This window comes from Anas platyrhynchos, chromosome 11 (assembly GCF_047663525.1).
Source record: "Anas platyrhynchos isolate ZD024472 breed Pekin duck chromosome 11, IASCAAS_PekinDuck_T2T, whole genome shotgun sequence".
Classification (NCBI taxonomy): Eukaryota; Metazoa; Chordata; class Aves; order Anseriformes; family Anatidae; genus Anas; species Anas platyrhynchos.
The window spans coordinates 11,120,689-11,142,572 of record NC_092597.1 but is presented as its reverse complement, the minus strand read 5'-3'; the positions used below and the strand labels follow the sequence as shown (position 1 = coordinate 11,142,572).

The 21,884-nt window shown below is 37.1% G+C and overlaps 2 protein-coding genes across 7 annotated transcripts in view; both read left to right on the top strand.

Annotated features, from left to right (window-relative positions):
* TBC1D2B (TBC1 domain family member 2B) overlaps positions 1-21,884 on the top strand; it is a 46,151-nt gene that overhangs the window by 16,975 nt on the left and 7,292 nt on the right. For 3 of the 5 annotated variants that reach the window (XM_038184758.2, XM_038184756.2, XM_038184759.2), the window contains exons 4-13: positions 1,517-1,674; positions 1,944-2,170; positions 4,968-5,360; positions 6,698-6,808; positions 7,950-8,143; positions 8,801-9,295; positions 10,201-10,318; positions 11,028-11,213; positions 12,475-12,596; positions 15,567-19,178. In XM_038184758.2, the coding sequence (XP_038040686.1) occupies positions 1,517-1,674; positions 1,944-2,170; positions 4,968-5,360; positions 6,698-6,808; positions 7,950-8,143; positions 8,801-9,295; positions 10,201-10,318; positions 11,028-11,213; positions 12,475-12,596; positions 15,567-15,762 (2,200 nt within the window). In that variant the 3' untranslated portion in view covers positions 15,763-19,178. Of the gene's footprint in view, positions 1-1,516; positions 1,675-1,943; positions 2,171-4,967; positions 5,361-6,697; positions 6,809-7,949; positions 8,144-8,800; positions 9,296-10,200; positions 10,319-11,027; positions 11,214-12,474; positions 12,597-15,566; positions 19,179-20,112; positions 20,253-21,884 lie in introns of those variants that run through there. The other 2 variants (XM_027465906.3, XM_038184757.2) reach the window with 2 other exon arrangements.
* The window catches only part of DAPK2 (death associated protein kinase 2), a 50,493-nt gene continuing 48,721 nt past the window's right edge, over positions 20,113-21,884 (top strand). Inside the window, exon 1 of one of the 2 annotated variants that reach the window (XM_038184766.2) lies at positions 20,113-21,414. The gene's annotated coding sequence lies outside the window, so the exon portion shown is untranslated. The remainder of the gene's footprint in view (positions 21,415-21,884) is intronic. The other variant, XM_072043227.1, reaches the window with a different exon arrangement.

Below are 21,884 nucleotides of genomic sequence, written 5' to 3'. Positions count from 1 at the left end.
CAGCATCAGCTGTGATTATTCATGGGCCTAACAGCATTTTAAAAGGTTTTCTAGGAGTAATTTGACTTCCTGTATCTTGTGAGTTGTGAAGCTTCAAAAGGTGGTTTTTGGACACGCTTTAAATACTGACGTTGACCATGGCCAGAAAAGGCAGCTGGGGAGTGCATTCTAAGAGATGAGCCACTCTTCAGAGAATAGCTGTAGAGATGCCAGCTGATGATAACTTTGGGTGGCCTAGGAAATGCACTGATCATCGTCTAATTTGATCTATTTGCTCTGAACATTAAAATGGGGCTTCTTCCTCCCAACTGAAGTGGTGACCTTACTGAAAAGACTGGAAGGAGATTAAAGGTGTTGTGCAACTCTATCTCTGTCACGCTTGCAAATTGATTGTTAAAATAGTCTTATTAATAACCTTTAGGAATATTTTTGAGTTGTACTTGATTGTTAATCAGTTAACCAGATTATAGGAAACTTGCACTGCATAATGAATGATTAGCCTATGATCAGGCCTTTTCAGCCTGACAAGATATTTGACATCTGATCAAAGACTGGATTGGATCACGAAGTAATCGTGAAGGTGTCATATAGCTTGCTTTCTGTTTACAGTTTGCAGAGTAAGAAGAGAGAATGGGGCTGACTGAGTGTAAGCATCTCTGTGGGCTTCCATCTGCGAAGACTATGTAGGAAATGCTGATACTAAATGTATTTCTTTTCTACTTTTGTCTAAAACACTAAGCTGGTTCATGTGGATTGGTGTGGAATTCCCTGTAATCAAACAAAAAGACTTGACAATACTGAGCTACATTAATATTCAGACTTTGGATCATACATAAGTGTGGACTTGAACATTTTTGGCAGCATGATTGTTGTGCTGGGGAAGCTGGGTAGGGGAATCATATCTTGTTTGTGAAATATATTGCTCTCTTGTAGAATTATCTGTTTGGAATGTAGAGGTTGCCTCTGAAATGTTCTTGTAGATAATTGGCAATGTTCCACCTCAGGAAGGAAAAACTGCTAAGGAGTCAATCAGCAGCAGCTACAGCAGGTCCCTTGGATGATCCCAAGTTTGATGTTAATCCAGAATGTGATACTATAACGTGTGTGTTTTGTCTGCATGCTATTCTGTTTAATGCTTGGTGATTATCCTAAAATTTAGAGCTAAAATAACCAATCAATAAAGAGATGCTGCTTTGAAATCTTTCTCTTTTTCCTTGCCAAAACAAGGATAAAACAGGATGATAGAAAAGACCACGGGGGTCTACTAAAATATTTATTTATTGTTGAAGTGAAAGAATTCTTCTGTTTTGAAACATACAGTAGTTGATAGCTGGTCTTGTTTAATGGGATATGCTTTATTTCCTTCGAGCTTTTGTTTGGTTTTGGTTATGTTTGTGTTTTTAGCTTATGTTTTTGTTTGCATTGTTTCAGCTACAGTGGTTGTCTTAAAAAATAATGATAAAATGAATACAAAATGGACAAATGTTGGTCTCTTTTTCTGTTGTGCTTTTCACAGAAATTCAATGTCATCTTTAAGAAAAGGGAATAACGAAAATCGCAAGAGCATATTTTATACCAGTGAAGAGTGGGAATTGCTGGATCCAACCCCAAAAGACTTGGAGGACTCCATGGCCCTGGAAGAAAAGAGGAAAAACTTCGCAGAAGGAAGTAAAGGTAGAAATGGGAGGAAGGAAGAGGAGCTCTTGCCCTTCCTCCTTTATTGTAGTGCATTGTGATACCAGTATCTCTGGGAAATTAGTTAAAATTTATCATTTATTCACACATCACATCCAGAGTTCTGTTAACTCTTTTTAAAATTACTTGTTTGTGATGTGTTTGAGAGTATTGAGCTGTTTAAATGTTCCGAAGAGTCTAATAAGTATATTTTTAAAGGAAATTTGAATGCTTTGAAATACCTGTTAATTAAATGACATTTTATGTAGGTCTGACTGGTTCAGCTTTTCCATTTGATTTTGGCCGCATTCCACAAAAACCGAGACGCCCTTTAAAAGACATGATTGGATCAAGCAAAAACCGGAACAGCAGCGACTCCTCTCCAACTGAGTGGTGTTCTGGTAATGGCAACAAACTAGTCTCTGAACTGCAACTGAAGTATCAAAGCCAGCAAGAAGAACTGGAAAAGCTGAAGAAAGATCTTCTGAGCCAAAAGGTAACTAAGCCTTCAGGCAAAGTGCATAAATGCAAATGGATGTGACAGGTAATTGTTTACCCTTTACAGATACCTAACTATATTAAGAGCCACCATTGTTGGTAGAAAATAATGGTATGAAATGAACCTTTATTTATTACAAGTCTTGAATCAAGGACGACTTATGTGTATCTTACTCTTTGAAGCTAGCTTTCCCAGTGTCTGCAAAGATCTTGACAGATAATGCAGAAGATAAAAAGCTCTGATTAGTACCTGTAATTCCTGAGGAACTCCTCCTTTCAAGTTTTTCTTTTTTGTTTTTGTTGTTTCCTTTGCTGCAGAAGAGGAGAGTGGCAGAATGGTAACTGACACCTTCCCACTCCTATTGCATCACAGTGTATCAGCACAAAAAGATCTTGTGAATCATAGACCCTAAGCATAAATCTATACATTTAGTATTGCCCTCATACAGTGTTCATGCTTGTATGCCCCCTGCTTGCTCAGATTTATTAAATAACTTGGTTTTTACCTGAAGTAATTTCTCCTCATTTTAAGAAGAAATAGAGTTTAGGTCATGCTTAGTGCTGCTAGGTTTGCTATTTGTGTTCTCCAGTATACAAGATGATCAAAGGGAAAACAAAGAAATGAATGCCTTTACATGCATTTGAGGTGTTCTTTCCAAGGAGTACCTTTGTGCTTCTCAGACAGGTTTTGTGTGAAATCTCACTGTGCTCTAATGGAACATTGTGTTTCAGCTCCTTCTGTCCTCATAAGAAAAAGAATACGTACGTCTCAAGTAGCTTGACATATTCTCACTGTTGATACCAGGCTGGATTTAGAACTGTGATAAATGATGGCAAGGTACAATTAGGATGTTTTCCTTGGCAACATGAGTGACTAGACAGATCTTGTATTTTAGTCTATTTTTAGAGAGTAGACTGTAATTGATAACCTACTGTGCAGTTGCTGTTTACAAGCAAGGTCATCTATCACATATGTCCCTGTTGAGTAGGTTTCTCTGATAACTGAATGTCAATTGACATGTAAGTTACCAGTCTGGGTGCTGTTATTTTTGATAAATAGAACACTTGAATATCACAGAACTATGCCCATGAAATCATCCAGCTATTTAGTGATTAGCAGTTCAGTCCAGTAGTGTTAAGATAGTAACACCGTCAAATCACAATGGAGGAAGGAAGAAAATCTAGTTTCTCAAGCTTTTCCTCAACAAATGATCCTTCACAGACCCCTCTAAAGACTGTAGCTTGATATTTGACTCTGTAGACCCAGGTCTTTACAGTTTACTCTTCATTGTTTTGGGGAAACGAAACCTAATCTGTTAGAGCTTTGCAACACTCCCAAAATCAGTGGTTCATTCTAGGCATGTCTAAGACTTTCCACGTCTTCGTAAATTTCCAGATATATTTATTCAACTCAAGCTTTAGGAATTTCATAAACAAATTCCTATTTTTGTCCTTGTATTAATGAGTGTCAGAATTATTTAAAAAACGATTGAAGTCCTAGTTTCACTGATAGGTGTTGGAGATACTTCTAGGCTTGAACTTAGCCCTCCTGTGGTTCCACAGCATTAGACCATTAACCAAAAATGGGAAACAGGAGAGGTAATAACGTATATTAATGAGACGTGCCTGTCAGCAGTCTGCTGTTCTTCCTTATGTAGTGTGTTGATCTGGAATATCTTCTTGTTATATAGCTTTTACACTTCAGCTTTTGGAGAGCTTCTGGTAATAGTAAAGGTAGAGTCTGCTTTAGCAGTATGTATTCTATTTTAAAATTTCATTCTTTAACTTTGCATGTAACAAACTTTGCTGGATAGTAGCTGGTATTCTCATTCAGGAGCAGTTCAAGACTCAGCCCAGATCTTGTTCACAGAAAACTTAAGTTTCTGAAAGTTGTAGTAGGATCTCATCCCAGCAAGGATGCAAGCAGGGGTTTACTTTCAGTGTAACTGCCTTAAAAATCAGCTGCTTTTGTGTGTGTATACCTTTAGGCATCTTTCATGCAAGTAAAATAAGTATTGTAGTGTTGTAATGGTTCAGGGTTTGTGCATTCCCATGGACAAGGATACTGGTTATATTTTTTAATGAGGAAATAGATGACAAAAATGGTAAGAATCACTGGATAAATTCGTTGTTGCTTAAAAAAAATAAAATATTCAGAGACTTCATTGTTTTGTGCAAAGACCACAGAAACTCCCTTCTCTTCTTTGTGGCAAGTCAGTTAATTAATTGGTTCTGTAGCAAGGCTTTTCAAAACAAGGCTGCAAAGACTTTCTTTTAGCAAAGCAGAATGTGTTTTTTTTCCTCCTTAGTAGCTTTTCTGCATTTGTTAGGGAAGAGGACAGTTAGTTATCTTTCACTTCTCTGTACTGTAACATTCTTGTTTTTTGTTTTTTGTTTTTTTGTTTTGTTTTGTTGTTTAAGCCCTTCTCATTTCTTAGAACAGGGCTTCTTACAAGTAAGTGGTTTTCAGCTTCCATGTAAGTGCTTTGCTGTAGCTGTCAACAGTTCTTCCTGAACTGGCTGTAGCCTTTCCAGGAAAGGTCCTTAGCTCAGGGAAAGATACTTAAGCCATTCACATAAACCAATCAGTGTGAGGTATTAACCTGTTAGAAACCATGTCCTGGAAGTGTTTCCTTTTTTCCTTAAACACCATCGTAAGTTTGTTATAAATAAACTCAGATGCAAAAAATAAAATAATAATTCCAAAGCTTACTTGTATTTGACATTAGATTTCTAAGCTATAAATTCTCCAGCTTTGTTTTTTCAGTTCATTCTTTTTTCTTTTAAATTCTCAGGAACTTGTGCGACTTCTGCAGCAAACAGTCCGATCTTCCCAATATGATAAATACTTTGCAAGCCGTCTGTGTGAGGGGGTTCCCAAAGACAAATTAGAGCTGTTGCACCAAAAAGACGACCAGATTTTGGGTCTCAACAACCAGCTTGAAAAGTTAAATCTGGAAAAAGATAGTCTGCAGCAGGAAGTAAAGAATCTAAAATGTAAAGTTGGAGAACTCAATGAGCGGCTGGGTATGTTGATGGAAACTATTCAAGCTAAAGATGAAGTGATAATGAAACTGTCTCATCAACTCAGCGAATGTGAGGACAATACGTCATCCCAAAGTGGCGCAGTAAATTCTCCCACAGCCACCTGTATTAATAAGGAACTACAGGAACTGGACAGACTAAAAGTAAGAGCAATGTCTCTGTCTTGATGGATAGGGAAATCTCTGCTGCCTTTAAAAACTACTTTCTAGTCTGCTCTATTTTCCGGGGAGATAACTTCAGCATTTCTCCAAGATACTCATCACCTGAGGCTTTCTCTCCTTGGAATCTGCACTTTGAACTGTTGTGTGAACAATTTAAACAGGACTTCTATACTTTGAGCTGGTCTGTGCAGCTGTAGTACAGTATCTCATACATTTGGTAATTTAGTCTTTGGTGTGGAGGAAGAGCGATGTGAGAAGTAATCAAAGGAACAGGAAAACAGTAAGGGTAAGAAAATATAAGCATGGAGGAATATGACCAAAATGCTTGGTTTTTATTTCTTTAATATCAAATGTGAGGAAACAAAAAGCACGAAGAATGAATGGTAAAGGAGAAAAGAAAAGAGGAATATAAGAACCTGTATTACTAATGATGCTCCAGATGTTATCAATGCATGTTATTCTTTTAACTGACCTCAGTGAATGTGGCAGGTTCTTATGGAGTTGCTGAAGTAACCCACTTTGCTTTGAACACTCCTACTTGCCTTTGGATAAATGTTGATTCCACACTGAAGTTCCAAGCGATTTGGAATATGAGACGCATAGAATATATTAAAAGGTTCATAGCTTTATTTCTTGTATGTAAGCCTGGAAGTTTTAGGAAATAAAATTGAAACTAGAAATCAGTAGTCTGGGCAGAAAGGAGAACAAAGCTTGCAGATGCTCATTGTGGGGATGTTGTAGTTGTTGAGAGTCCCTCATCTCACAACCTCAACCTTCAGAAGTAGTATTTGTAACCTGGAGACGAGTGAATTTGGTGAGGAAGCTTTTGGTAAGGATTTATATTTTTGTGTGGATGCAGACATGACTGAGGACAGGTAGGGTAACAAAAACCCAGGGGTCGTTTGCTCCCAGTTCTTGTACTGCATGTTCTTCTGGCTGGTGCGCAACACCACAACCCCTCTGGCATGTTCAGCATGCATGTTTTGTTCTTCTTGAGGTGCAGTGAGGGGCAGCTTCACAGGGCTGGTCCTGCCTCATGCCTGCAAGCAGTGAGCAACTGCCTTCTGCTGGGGCATAGCACAGTGCAAGTGAGGCCCAGCACCAGCCTGTACACATCCGTGCTCATAGCTATCTAGCCTCTGTGTTTGACTTAAGTGGACACTAAAAATACTTGGTTTGATCTTAGTTATTTTAGTAGCTATTAGTATACCTGTTAGTAGCTGCTTGGTCTCTGTTCTGAAATATACTTTCTCTGGTAGGTGTTTGCAATCTGTAAGATATATTTATTAAAAATCCAGTTTGTTTTCTTTCATTAACAGGACAATCTTCAGGGTTATAAGACCCAGAACAAATTTTTAAACAAGGAGATTTTGGAGCTTTCTGCTCTACGAAGAAATGCAGAAGTGAGAGAGAGAGAATGGCAGGCAAAGGTCAGATTAACACAGCATGTTTTCATTTTGGCTATGTCTAATGCAGTTTTCAAAAATTCACTTGTAAATCTACTCAAGGAACTTAACTGTAACAGAATTGGAACAATTCAAAAGTATGACCTGATAGAGTCAGTTGAAAAACAAACACAGTCTTACAGATCAATGTATCTGAATGGATTCTTGAAAAATGTGGTAGATTTTTAGAATACTGTTCAGTGCATTATTTCATGATTTATGAACACAGGCATGTGTACATGTATTTCTGCAAGCATATATCACTTGCTCAGCATTAAAACTGCAGTAGCTTAAAGTATGCCAAAAACAGGGTGTGTACGAAAGGATGTGATAGTGTTTTCTTTTAATGGCATGTCACAGAATAGGGCTTTCCCCTCTTGAGCATGAAGGATGACTAAGTTACGGTAAATGTAACTTTGGAAGTGTTTCATCTGTGGATGAATTTAAGTGTAGAGAAGTTGCAGGTAAATGATAGATTTACACTGCCGTGGGCAAATAGTGTACACACACTTGTTGCTAAGGCAAGATACCTGTTGCTAAGTTTCATGGGGTGTGCCTCTCTTTATAGGGAGGTGGTGTGCACAGCTGCCAAATCTAGAGGCTGTATTTTTGGCATGGAAGTTTGTTGACAACTGCTAAATGCAGTTACCTAACTACTTAATATCTTCAAAATTCCATATGAGTTCTTGGGGTTCAGGTGTGCATAGAGAAAAACTATTTCTCTAGAAGCACAAAATGATTGGGTTGTACTTCATACAATGTAATAACAAAGTTTACTCAGATTTTCTGCATATAAATATACCTATGGTAGAAATACAGGTGGACTACTATTCTGCCTTTAAAGAATTCTGTAAAAAAGTGACAAGTATCTGAGGTATCTTACTCAAGTATTTTGTGTGCAGAGATTTATTATATTGTAATAAAAATGTCTGCATAGCGTATATTTTCCATGTTAGAGTTGCTTTATGTTTCCTGGTGCTACACAACTGGGAAGTAAAGTTCTTGAATTAAATATCTTTAAGCAACTGGAATGAGTAGAAGAGTATTGAATCAGATTTGAAGAGATGTGTGGTACAAACTAAATGTCTGAAGACGTGTTCTAAATAGTGTATGTTGTTTTCTGCAGTATACTAGCTTGGAAGCCAAACTCTGTCAGATAGAAAGTAAATACTTGATCTTGCTTCAAGAAATGAAAACTCCTGTTTGTTCTGAGGAGCAGAGCCCTGCTCGTGAGGTTATTGCACAGTTACTAGAAGATGCCTTGAAAGCAGAAACCAGCGAACAACCAGAACAAGCATTTTTCAAACCATACCCGGTCAGGTAATTTATACCCATATGTTTTATATATATACACGCTTTTTAATTGCATAAAATTATGTTGTGAACACACCTTTATCTGTAGTAATAAAGGAAGTACCATCATTGGCAGCCAGAGCACCTACCTCTCAGATGAATTCTATCACACCTCAGGCATTTGTTGTGGGTATCTTGACCACTGGGCATGGTTCTAACAGTGGAAAACAGATGGTGGGGATATATATTTGCAGGACTTGGAGTTTTTAATGTATTTCCCATCACAAGTAATGGTATAATAAGGAAATTCTTCTGGATATATAAATAAGTGAAGTACTTTATTTGAAATACAGTATGGAATTTAAACTCAACTGTTGCTATATAGCTGCTGAAGGTGAGCAACTGAAGAGATGGACTAATTAGGACTTGACCCTGTTCTTAAATAAATCTCTTAATCTGTGCAGTGATGTATATATTGGTATATGGGCACAAAGTCTTTTTGAATGTGATTTTAGAATATTAAATAAAATAGTTTAGAAAAATGTCTGAATATAGTTCAGTTGAAACTTCTTGAAAACTATGGGGAGCAGTCTGAGGGGTATTGGTAATAACCTTAGGATGGGAACTTTCAGGATTGCTGAACACATCTTTAGGATCACTTTTTTTTTTCTTCTGTCCTTTCAGTGAATATGATATATATGGTTTCCAAACAGTTCCAGAAGATGATGAGGAAGAGAAACTAGTAGCAAAATCACGAGCTTTGGACCTGAGATCCCTTTCTCTCAGTGAAAATCGGGAGATCTCCACAGGGGTAAAATGGGAAAACTATCTTGCAAGTACAATGAATAGAGAGATGATGCGCTGTGTGGAACTAAAGAACCTTATTCGATCTGGGATTCCACATGAGCATCGCTCCAAGATATGGAAATGGTGTGTCAATCTCCATGTTAAAAAATTCAAGGACAGCACAGTTCCTGGGTACTTCCAGACCTTGCTTCAGAATGCCCTAGAAAAACAAAATCCTGCATCTAAACAGATTGAATTGGATCTCTTGAGAACTTTGCCAAACAACAAACATTATTCTTCCCCAACATCTGAAGGGATCCAAAAACTGCGAAATGTGCTGCTGGCGTTTTCATGGAGAAATCCAGATATAGGTTATTGCCAAGGGCTCAACAGGTAAGATTTTGTCAACTGTAAGTTATAACTATGCAGTGAAAGAAACAATGTGCAGTTTCAAAACACTTCCATAGCAACAGCCTTTTGGACAGCAGTTCTCCTCATGGGTTGTATGCAATTCGTAATGTTGTAATAAGTAGATAATTACCATGTTTTTAAACAATAAAAAACAGAAGATTTGGATCATGAGACTTCTAAAAGCAGCTCTGCAAAATTGGAACTGGCATTAATTCGTAGGAAATGGACTACTTAAATGTAGGTTTTGCAAGGTCTTCATGTCAACTCTAGGGAATCCTTTTGTGTGCAAGAATTTGTTAGCAGGTTTTTTGTATGCTTTTTTAAATAAGCAGAAATAAACGCTTGAAACCTTATTTTTGTGTGTGTCTTAAGGCCACAGATTTCATCATTTCTTTCAGGATGTCTTCAGTCAAAGTTGCAGTAATCGTATTAAGGACTATTTTGGTGCTACAAGGCTAGGCAAAATTTGAAGTATAATGTCATTGGCATTTGCTGAAGTAGGTCTGGTAGTGCGAGATCTGTAGTGAAGGAAGGTGTTATCTGAAAGAGATGTGTTAGTCTAACGTGCCGTTGTCCCCATGTTGTAATTCCACAGATGTCAGGTTGTGTACTAGTTGATATACCAGAATAGGGTAAAAGACTTGAACTAGAGCAGCTGTATCATTTGAAATGTGCACTGAAGAAGGGTACTTCTTGTTTCTTACTGAAATGAATAAAAATATTTGGATTGGCTGAGAAGGCATCTCGTTGCCTCAATTGAAGCTGCATTATCTCTTATTAATCCATTTATGTCTGCTGAACAAAAACAAAGGCTCTATTGTAATTCATCTTCATGCATTTTGTGGTATTTATTATAATGTTCTTCTCCAAATAAACCCTGTTTTCAGATTGGTAGCAATTGCTCTTCTGTATTTGGAACAGGAAGATGCATTTTGGTGTCTAGTAACGATAGTGGAAGTTTTCATGCCTCGTGATTATTATACGAAAACACTGCTGGGATCTCAGGTACGTGCTGTGCCAAAATAAAGCCTGGCCTGTAAACTGTAGCCAGTTGAAAACTTTGTTCTAAAACTGTTTGGTATGCCTTTTGGGGGTGGGAGTGGGGAGTATGTAATGAGCTGGTCGAAGTGAGTTACAGGCACCAGGGACAAGGACTCTGAGTATAGAGCTGAAGTGAATGTTCAGTGACCTGCTTGGAGCTCCAGTTCTTAACCCCTCATCTAACTTAGTTTCACAATGTTGATGGAACTGATTGTTTGTTTGCTTCCTCAAAATTAGTGGGATGGGCTGTGGGCTGTCTTGGGGAGTAGGGGTTGGAATACATTCTGCAGTATTGTGATCAGTATACACCTTAGGGCTCCTCTGCTTCTAGGCAGTGCTCTTCAGTGCTGCTTTCTCCCTTCTCCAGATCTCTCTCCAGCTCGTTCTTTACTCTGGTGCTTGTGCACTGATGCAGCACAAGTGACCAGTAGCAGGAACACAACATCTGTGTGTGAGGAGTCCTCTAAGATGGGGTGGATTATGAAGCAAAAGGTTGTTTCAGCAAGGGAGGTGTGCTTTGGAGTAATGGTGTATGGGTTGGGTGCATATAGCATAGAAATGTTGACTTGACAGTCCTGGGACACCTAGTGAGCTCTAGAAAAATCAGTCCTACTTTGAACCATGTGTATGTTGGAAAATATAGGATCAATAATATAATGTGTCTTCTTTTTAGGTTGATCAGCGAGTATTCAAAGATTTAATGAGTGAGAAACTTCCACGACTGCATGCTCATTTTGAACAGTACAAAGTCGACTATACTCTTATAACTTTCAACTGGTTTCTTGTGGTATTTGTGGACAGTGTTGTTAGTGACATCCTTTTTAAAATATGGGACTCATTCCTATATGAGGGACCAAAGGTGAACTGAATAAGCTGAGTTTTTCAGTTGTTATCTGGTAACAAGATACTGTGGTGTAACTGTTTCAGGGTGCAGGAAGTTGGTTTCATGGGAATCCTGTCACTTAAACTTTGCATACCCGCCATTTTTTTTACCATTGAAAAATAAAGCTATAGGCAGTGCTGTCAATCAGTTTACAATAATTATACAAAAATTGGAGGTAATGTTATAAAGAAGAAAACTTAAGGAGGAGAAAGAAGCATTGAAAAGATGTAAAAATTAGTTGTAACCAAGTATTAATGATGTCTCTGCAGCAACTATTTGCTTTATTTCTGCAGACATCTAAATTTACAGTTGGCCAATAATGACTTTTTGGGCTGGATTCAAAGGATCAAAAGGATTCAATGACTCTTAATAATGACTCCCTATCATAAAATAAGGGGATGGAGATGTAAGAACTTTAATGTTTCATACTTGTGAAATTGTAGTGAAAAAATCAGTGCAGGGCTATCACTGAATTTGAACCCAGTAATAGCATTAAAGCAGATGTTGGAGAGAATACGAGATCTATAAAATAGAAAAAAATCACTTAGTAGTTAGATATCTTGTGAACTTCATCTGAGCATTCTAACACAGTGGTATTTTGTGAAGGCAGCTCTGCACAGACAAATTTAAAACTCCCTGAAGCCTTTTCAGAACGAAGTAATGCTTTTTCTAGTTTATGACAAAGTTGATTGACAAGCTGATATCAAACTCCTACTGCATCAGTCCCCCAACATGTTGGGAAAATGGCACTGGAAAACAACTTGTTAATTAATAAGCAAGACTTAATTTTATCTCTGCAGTAATTTAGTAGTGTATTCAGTAGTCTTTACAGCTTTGAATTACGAAATCAAAACTTCAGAGTTTATATCCTGTAAACCCAATGTTGTATCCTGGATTGAACTGCAGAACGCCTTGTATTGGTTACAGGCTGTAACAGATGTTTTGGGCAGCTCTTGGAAATGAGGGATAGATCAGGCAGGAGATATGGAGGTATGATTAGATAGCTTAAATGCAAGCTGTAGGAGAAGTAATACTATATGTAATATAGTATAATAATATAGTATATGTATAATATTGTATATATTATATATACTACAATAATATAATAGCTAAAAGCAGAATGCTTTTTATTTGTATCAAACATTGATAAATGTCTTATATTTGTATCAAACATTGATAAAAACGTATGTATCAATGTTTGATACAAAGAATCAAACATTATATTTGTTTTTATCAGGTAATATTCCGATTTGCCCTGGCACTCTTTAAGTACAAAGAAGAAGAAATCTTAAAACTACAAGATTCGATGTCCATTTTCAAGTACCTTCGGTATTTCACACGTACTATACTTGATGCTAGGTGAGTAATTCACACATGCACTTGAAAGACCTGTGGTGAGGCATGGGACAAGTTGTCTTTTTTTTTTTTGGGGGGGGGGGAGGGTTGTTTGGATGGTGGTTTTGAATCTGAACCTAAATTTTGATATAAAACAACTGGAGATGAAACTAATTGCTAACACTTCTCATGAACAGTTGATCTAGCATCATCTTCAAACACTGTGAATGATTAGGTTTCATGATATAAAAAAGGAGAGGTGACAAAAACAGAAGTGAATGGGTAATTGTAGTTGTTTTGAGGGGGGGGGGGGTTGATTACTTAGCCAGGTTGGTATTGTTTAGTAGTTGTATAATGGTAGTAAAATTTAAGAAGCTTAGCCATGAGTAAAAAGTCTCACCCTGCATTGTGGATACAACTTAAGTTGTAAATTGTTGTAAATTGTTGTTGTGGATACAACTTAAGTTGTAAATGTTTTATAGTAAATAAAAGCACATCTTGGCTCAAATATTAAAAGCGTGAACTGGGTCCCACTAGAATTAGATCTGTTACGTACTGCTAATGTATAGGTTAATGCCATGCAACTCGCTGATTTTAAGAACATTAAAGGAGACATAAAATACCAGTTATATACTCTTCTGTTCCTCAGTCCTTGCCTAGGAACTAAGGTTCTCATCAGTGATGGTATAATGTTTTAAGTTCCTGGTTTCAAGAGTGCAGAGCAGCAGATTGAAATGAAAAAGAGATCATGCTGGGTTAGGTTTAATGCTGGAAGAAAAAATAATTGCATAGATACTAAGACTTGCTGATTTTGAATTCAATATAAAATAATACATTGGAATCCAAGGCATTGTTTTTACTATAATAAATTCCAGACAGAATTATGGTTATATTTTGTCTCCTACTTTTAAGAGCTATTTACTATTTTTAATTCCTGACTTGCAGTTTTAACTGGAACAATGTAAAACTGAATAATCTCATTCTTAGCTTAAAAAGGATTGCTGGGACTGATGCAGGGAGAATATTCTGCACCTGCTTTAGATGGTGAAAGTCTTGGTAACAGCTGCTGCTTTCTCTGCTGAAACATCTGTGAAAACTCTTGAGGGAGAGTAGCATGGTGCTTGGTATTTTAGCATTCTCTCTTTGATTTGAAAAATGCTGAGCACTTGTTGTACTCAACCATTTGTGACTGATGAAATGCTGACTGTGCTTCCAAATCTGGAAGGGACAGAAAAGAATGTTTTTGGTTTTGGGAAGAAGGGGCACATATTTTTAAAACAGCAACAAATAAAACCTTTTTTTTTTTTTTTAAAAAAAAAAAAAGCAACTCAGATTTGTGGATATTTTAAGAATGTATCCTATAATCAAATGAATAATGTGTATCCCAGCAGCACCATGAATAACTGAAGGTTGGAAAATGTGATGGAGGAGTCAGAAATTTAGATTTGGTTTTCCTTTCTTCTTACTGTTATGTAAAGCATGTGATGATTTCTCTCTCCTCTAAAATATCTGGTGCTGAGATATCTTTAAAGTATCTGTAACATAGTTCAGGTAAGGCCGGAATTCAGTGCATCAAAAGTGTATATAGTGCAAATACATGCTATGATGGTCTGTAAATCGTGCTTTCATGGGATTTTAGAAGTCAAAGTTACAAGGATGGTGTAGTGGCGTGTAGTGCCACCTAGGGGATATTAACTTCCATGTCAGAACTGATTTGTGTGATCATACTGTAAAATTATTCAAACCAACTTGTCTCTTATTCTACCTTTTTTTGTGCAAGTTTTACAACATCAAAATTTAAACAGTACAGAAATGTGTAGAATTATGTCTGATACTGATACAGACAAAAAAAATCATCCTGTAGAAGAGAAATTCCAAAAGACTATTTTTATAGAACTCATGAATATACTCAATGAGTTAGAAACAGTGCAAAATAATTTGTAAGTTTAAGCTCTCTAATGGAGAAAAGTATATACCAAAATGCAGATAAGCATACTTCAGGTTATAGGACATCATAGGCTGTGTATTTACCTAGTTTTTTTTACAGGTGGTAATTGTTTTCCATATGCACGCAGGTAGAGAGGCTGTTGGAGTATACTCTGTTCATAAATAGCAGGAAATGGTTGTTTCTTACACAAAAATACAAACCTAGGGAGAGCTTACTCTTAAATAAACTGTCCAAATAAATTGTCTTAGTATTAGGTTTCAGCTGATAATGAAACTAGACTAAGTTTAACTCCAGTTCCCCTTTTTCTTTCAGTAAGTAGTAAGAACTTGTTTAGGTGCAGATCAACAGTAATCAAATAATGAACTGTATCTTTGGACTGACAAGGCAGATCAGTGACTACTTTCATTGTGACTGTATGATGGGACACCATAGCATGTCTCTGGAAGAGCTCTTGTGGTGCCTTGCTGTGTGATCTGACTAGCTTGAGCTGCCACTAGCTCAGATCTCTGCTCCATCCAGCAAAAGTCCTGAGCTTTATCACTGTATCACAGTTTGTCTTTAACGTGTTTTGTGCTATCCTTGTTTTCACGTGTACCATCCCAGGCTTTATCTGGTCTCTTGCACCACTTCATTATCCTGGATAAGTTGAGAGATGACTGTCCTGGGGTTGAATGAGCTTTCCAGTGTATAACCGGGTATCTGGATGTACCGTGTATTCAACCTAGTCAATGAAGATCTGAATAGCCAAGCTTACATCTTCTATTCAGTGTTGTCAGGAACTTTAACTGTTATAGTTGTATATAGAATTTGCAGGTGGCTTTGAGGACTGGTGTGTGTTTCAGAACATGTTACCACTTGAAGTAACTAAAACTGAGTACTTCATAGAACTTGTTTTCAATCTTGATAACATCTGAGATCTGTCAGGTATGTGAAGGAAAATAGAGATGTCAGTCACATGCTAGATACTGATACTACTGAGGTACAAAACTGATTTTAAAAGATTCTAAATGTGAATGATTATTGTGTTATGTTGTATAATCTTACAGGAAACTGACTGGTATTGCTTTTGGAGACCTGAATCCTTTTCCATTACGTCAGATCAGGAACCGAAGGACCTATCACCTGGAGAAAGTACGTCTTGAACTAACTGAACTCGAAGCCATTCGTGAGGATTTCCTGCGTGAACGAGAGACCTGTGTAGAAAAAAGAGACCTTATTAGTGATGATGAGGAGGATAGTTGAAACTACTCAACATAAACTTTTCTTTGGGATCGTGACCAAAGTGAGTTAACCTCCAAAACACTTTATTAATCCTATCAAACCGAATGTAAACTAGTTGCTTTTGGAAATATGCAGGACAAATTTCCAAACCCCAGCACTTTCAGATATATGGCATTGTATGGAGGCTGAACACTTTTGTTTACAATTATGTTCATGGAAATGTATGTAGGGCACTTAATATCTGTCTCAGTTTAGTCATACAGCTGAACTGCTGAAACAACAATTGACAGTTGTTTTCCTGCAGCACATTTAGTGTCTATATGTGAAACAGTAGTAACAAAAGCCTGCACTCTGTTTACTACATTCATTGCCAAGCTTCTGTATCTGTTTGACTGTAACCATGTTTTTTATAGAGCAGGTTCAATGTGGGTGGGTTTTCAGTTTTGGATTGGCTCAATAAATAATTTTATTTCTATTCACTGTTTTTCTGATGGCTGTCTCAAAAAAGCCACACCTAAAACCCAGCTGTTATGGAATAAGAATGGAGCTTGCTACAGGAGTACTATGTATTAGTTCTGTATCCATTGAAGGTATTTTTTTCCATTATTTTGAGTTGAAATCACTCTTCCTATTTAGGGCTTCAAGTCCTGATCTTTAAAAAGAAATACAGCATTTTGTCTGCATGATTGTATAGCTATTATGTAGTAGTGATAGAGATTAAAGACAAGTGAGTCAATCAAAGGAGCCTAAAGGCCACAGCATGCACGTATAAATTTATGATACTTTTTCCAGTGGAAAAATTAAAGATTCTCTTAACGTACTCGAGTTTGCTGTGAATGTTAAGTGCACCCACTTCAAGACATCTGTAAGGAAATGGTTGCAATGTTATGGAAATGTCAGTGGAGGCGATGCTTGCTTGTGACTACCAGTACTCTTAAATGGTTCTGAGGATGAGGAGGCTTTTTGGCTTTTTTTGTTTGTTTGTTGGTTTGGTTTTGTTTTGCTGGTTATTCACTGAACTCTTGCAATGTTCCTCCTTGAGTTGTTGGATCTTCATAATGTTAGATTGACTTAGATGTTGTCTCTGAACAGATGATGATAAAACTAACATTCAAAATAGGTCAGCTCTTGGGGAGTGGTTAATTAGCAAAAAATTAAACTTGTGGTCAGGAATGGTCCAAGTGCATGAAGCTTCTACTCTGTTCTCAGAAGACCAACAAGTAGAATTTGTATGACAGGTACACTTGTGTAAACATTTTAGAAAATCCAAGTGTGTGCGGGGAGAAATCCAGCTTCTTTTTCACAGCACTTTTTTAAGGGATGTATTTATAGCCTTCTCTAAGCATATTATTAATCAATTTATCTGAGAGGGAAATACTTAGGTGAAAAGTAATTTACAGGACTTCTTTTGATATATACTGTATGCCTTTTCCTGTATAATGTATAACTTCAAATTAGCCAACAAATCCTTGCCAGTGAGGGACACATGGTATGATCATCTTGATTTGTATGACATGTATCTTGTAAAATGTCCCCTACCTTGTCTTTTGTAAGTGGTAGTTTTAGGGTTCTTTTTCCTAGTTACTCTTGGTTGTTTACTTGAACTTGTTAGGCAGGGTTTTTTCATATTATTGCATGTACTGTATTCTTTTTTTTAACCTACAATCAGTATTTGAATATAAAAGTGGGACCAGCTTTTCTAATTTTCTAGTTATGCTGTCTTTGTTTTGAAAGAGCTGGTCTCTAAATGGGTCTATAATGTCCATTTTTTTTTCTTTTCATCATGGTTTCAAGTGTTAAATGAAAACTTCTAACTTGAAGATCTTCCTTCTTTTGGCAACAGTTGAAATGCTAAGGTGAAGAACTTAGAAATATGTACCTTATTCTCCTACAAGTCTACTATTGCAAAGTTTTGAGTCTTCAGTTAGAACTAGATCTATGACTTCAGGAGATGTTTTCGTACAGAATACATCTAAGTCTTTAGGTTGTGAAGCTAAAACTAACTTCAGGGCAACAGTTCAGGAAGATCTGTAGATGACAAAACATGACCTGCAATGTTAACAAGACTTTTTTTTTCAGTTGTGCCGAAGGTTAAATTACCATGTGTATTATTGTGGTTCGTTATAAAAGTTGTTACCTGATTGTACAGTAAAATTAAGTAGCTCTGTTTCTTATTCCATTATGTGAATCTAAAACATGAATAGTAGGAAATTATGCAAATCACGCTGTCTCTGGGTATTTTGTTAGCCTTCAATTATGAAATAAGTTAGTGTTAATTTACTGAAGTTCCTAGCAAGATGTTGACTTCATTTTGTTAATAATCATTGATGCCTTAGTTAAAAGGTCAAAAAATTTGAAGAGGCATCTAAACTATGACTGCTAGAAATCCATGTAGAACAAAAATGAGACAAATGCAGCAGGTAGCAACTTCAAGGGAAGCTTTCCTCACTGTTACAAATGTCTTTAGGCAAACACTAGTTTTCTACTGGTGCTTAATTTGGTGATTTTGAGGAGCAGTAACTAGTTAGGGATACGCAGGATATACAACCAGTATTTAAACCAAATGAAATCAAACGAAAATACAGTGTGACTTGTCAGCCTTGCAAAAGCTGAACTGTGTAGATACCAGGTGCTCACAATTCGGGGAGAACTTCCAAAACAGTATATGAGGATTTAACATCCATACCAGCCACTTAGGAGGAAATTGACCTGTTTAATGCAAATGAAGACTGCAGAGGTTTTTTTTAATCTTCAAGATCATGCATGTGTGCAGAATTTCTTAGGTATGGTTCCCAGTATGTTATAAAAACCAAACTGCTAATGTGCATATTGCAGAATATTTCTCCATCTTTGTGTGCTTATGCATGACTTTCAGTGAAATTTCTGGTTACTTGGTTAAAAATGTTCTGTTACCTTTTATTAAATAGGCAGAAGTTTGGTGCACAACACCTCTAGCTATTAAGTCTTCGTAGTATTTCAGCTTTACTTGGACATGTATATAGGTAGTGTTATCATCAAGTGTTACCAGATTTTTTAACCAGGTATGTAATGAATAAAAATATTTCATTGCCCTTTAGGTGTTTTCTGTGACAGATATGCACCTTGCCCTCAGTCATTGAAACATGGTAAGACATTTCAGCAGAAAGGGAAAGATTTTTGTTCCTTAAGACATCGAGAATAAATGAATGGTTCTACACTTGGTAAACTGAGTTGTTTGTTCAGTCATGCTTACGTGAGAAATGGAAAACGAGTCACTTTATTTCACTAAATTGTGTAGCTGTTTTGCTGAATCTTCCCTTAAGTGCCATGTTGGAAATAAGCAATATGCGGTACAAGAAATTTGAATCACAAAACATAAGTGATGTTATTTTTGTAAAAAAAAAAAATTTAAAAAAAAGTTGTGAGAAAAAAAAATAAATTGTTTACTTTGCATTACAGCTTGCTCTGGTTCTTTTTTCATAACAGATGGAATAACTGCAGGTGCCATCAGAACAAATCCCTAGTAAAGCAGGTGTTTTTGTCTGATAATGTGATTTCAGAGAGTATAGAGGAACAAACATGCAAATTTGGCTTTGAAACATGAAGATGTGAACTATAGACATTTAGCATGCAGGTGATGCTGTCTGGGTAAACTTGTGATTGGTTTCCTTAGTTTCTGGGAGGGATGGGAGAAGAAGATTAACTTTCCATGAGTGCTTACAGGGAACAGACTTCCTAAGAAACTTGAATATTTGTATAGTATCTCCTAACACAGCCTCTTTAGCAGAATGCTCTTGTCCTGTAGCTCTGCTACAGGATGGCAAGCTGTTAAGAGTAGGTATTGGCACAGCTGGGAATTGGTTCAAAGTTTTCTTACACAATAGGATAGAGAGCAGCAACTGAGGAAAAAATTACTCAGGCCTAAAGAGAACCTCCTGTCCTGTATACTGAAAGTTTTAAGTCTGAGGAATAAACAGAAAATTCTGGAAAGAGAATGCAAGATCTGTCTTGGACACTTTGCATATTTAGTATGAGCAGGTTGTGTTGTCCCAGCAGCTGCTGGGGCCTGTTGAATAACAGCTGAGGCTACTGTTTCCTCCTTGGGACTGAGCTCAAGACAGTTGTTCTCAACGGAATTGCAACAAGAATGCAAGTGCAGTTGCTGATAAATGTTAAGAGACTTATTCCTGAGAAATACATTATTTTAGCAAGGATAAATAGAGCTGATCAAGTCTGACCTGAGAGCAAATATCTGCAAAATCTTGTTCTCTATTCAGAGTAACTCAGAGATGTGGAGAACATGCTGATGTCTGCTGGTGTTGTATTATAGTATATCAGGTATTCACTCTATGGGATTTTCAGAAGTGCTAAACATAGGTTCCTTATCTGCAGCTCCTTGACCTCACTGGAAGCAGAATCCATGTAGTGCTGAGGCTTTAAGATTTCCCACACATGAAGGCCGTGAAGTATATTCACTGAGATAATGCAAAGGAAGGGTGTGCTCTGCCTTGGAAGCTCTCCCCCTGGTAAAGAAGGTAAAAGGTTCAGTCACGAAGAAGTTAGTAGAATGGTGTTTTGTCATGATACTGTGCTGTACTCCTCTACAATTCTATATATCTGACAACCAACTCTGCACTGTCAACGTGACTAGCTTTTCAGAGGAAGGACTAGACTGGTAAGCACAACTCAGGAATATGTGCTGAAGATTTAAAAAAAAAAAAAAAAAAGCAGTTATTAAAGCAGTCACTTAATAAGAAAACTGCCTGTTGTAGAGAAGTAAATAGGATAATTAAAACTTTAAACATTAGAATATAGATGAGGAAATTAACAAGACTTTGGCCTTAATTCAGTTGCACCTAGTCTTGAATGATTACATCGTGCCTGTGTGTTTCAAGTAAGATGTACTTTATGTATGTACAAAAGTTATATATTTTTTGCAGTGAGATACCTCTAAGACTTGATGTTTGAGCTGATGAACTGACTCGATGCCTTCAGGCACCATGATTGGTGATTAAACCATGAAAATACCCTGTTTACCTGTTTTTGTAAAGGCAAGTGGTGTTTTTTCTGGTGTTTACCCATGGGACATCCCCGTGGAAAAGTAAGGTATGGGCTTCATTCTTCATTATTTTCTAAAAGAGACTGGTAAATACATGGCTAGCAGACATGGCGTTTATCTTCAGAATTCGCTGACTTACCAGGCTGCTTGTGCTGCCTGCTTTGGAAGCTACTCAGGTTTGACTTTTCCTGCTTAATCTTGTCCTTTATGCATATTAAGTCTTTTGCCCTGATTGCCAGAGATGATACAAAGAAATCTGAGTTAAAATGTTCTAAAGGAAACTGAACAACTAAACCAGGTGAGAGCAGTTTCTTATTTATGCAGAACCTATATTTTTGCATGTAAACCTTGTGGGTACAGTATTGGGGATTAGATTCCATCTACCCTTGTGTTTTGGGAGACCTTGTAGGGCTGGTCAGTAGAAACTAAATTCAAAGAGGGTTATTCAGGGACTAGGGAGAGGTTGTCCTGATTTCAAAAGTGTCTGTGGCCTGTCAGGGCAAACTGTTGTTTTTTCCCTTTGTAGCTATGAGCAAACAAAAGAAGCAGCCTTCCTTGTGTGCCCTTTTCTCTGAGATTTTTGTAGGAGTACTGATGTGACTTGCATGTGATCATACCACATTGTAGAACTAAAGGTGAGGAATGAAGTCTCTTTATTTCCTGTTTCAATTCATTCTGATGGCATTTGAAACCTTTACTATTGCTCCCATTTCCTGTCCTCCACCCTCTGTAATATCAAATACAGCTACTTTCCTTTCTGATTTGGGAGAACTGGGTGGAACTCCTGGGCTGTGGAGCAGGGGCACAGTTCAGTCTGGTTGACTTGAAGTCTGAAGCCAAGTTTCTAACTGTGATAATAAAAAGCACAGCATTTAGGCTTTTGCCTAATATAAAACTATTTTGAAATTCATTATATCACCTTAGCAATGTTTTGCAATGGAAACAGGCCACCTGTTTATGCATAATTTGCTATAGCTTTGCTTTATCTTAACTGCGTACAGAACTGTAAGTAAAGGCAGCCTTTGTATTAAAAGCATTTATGTTCAGTCTGTAAGGTGTGAAAAATACCACAATGGCTCATTAACAAATGTTGGATATTAACTTG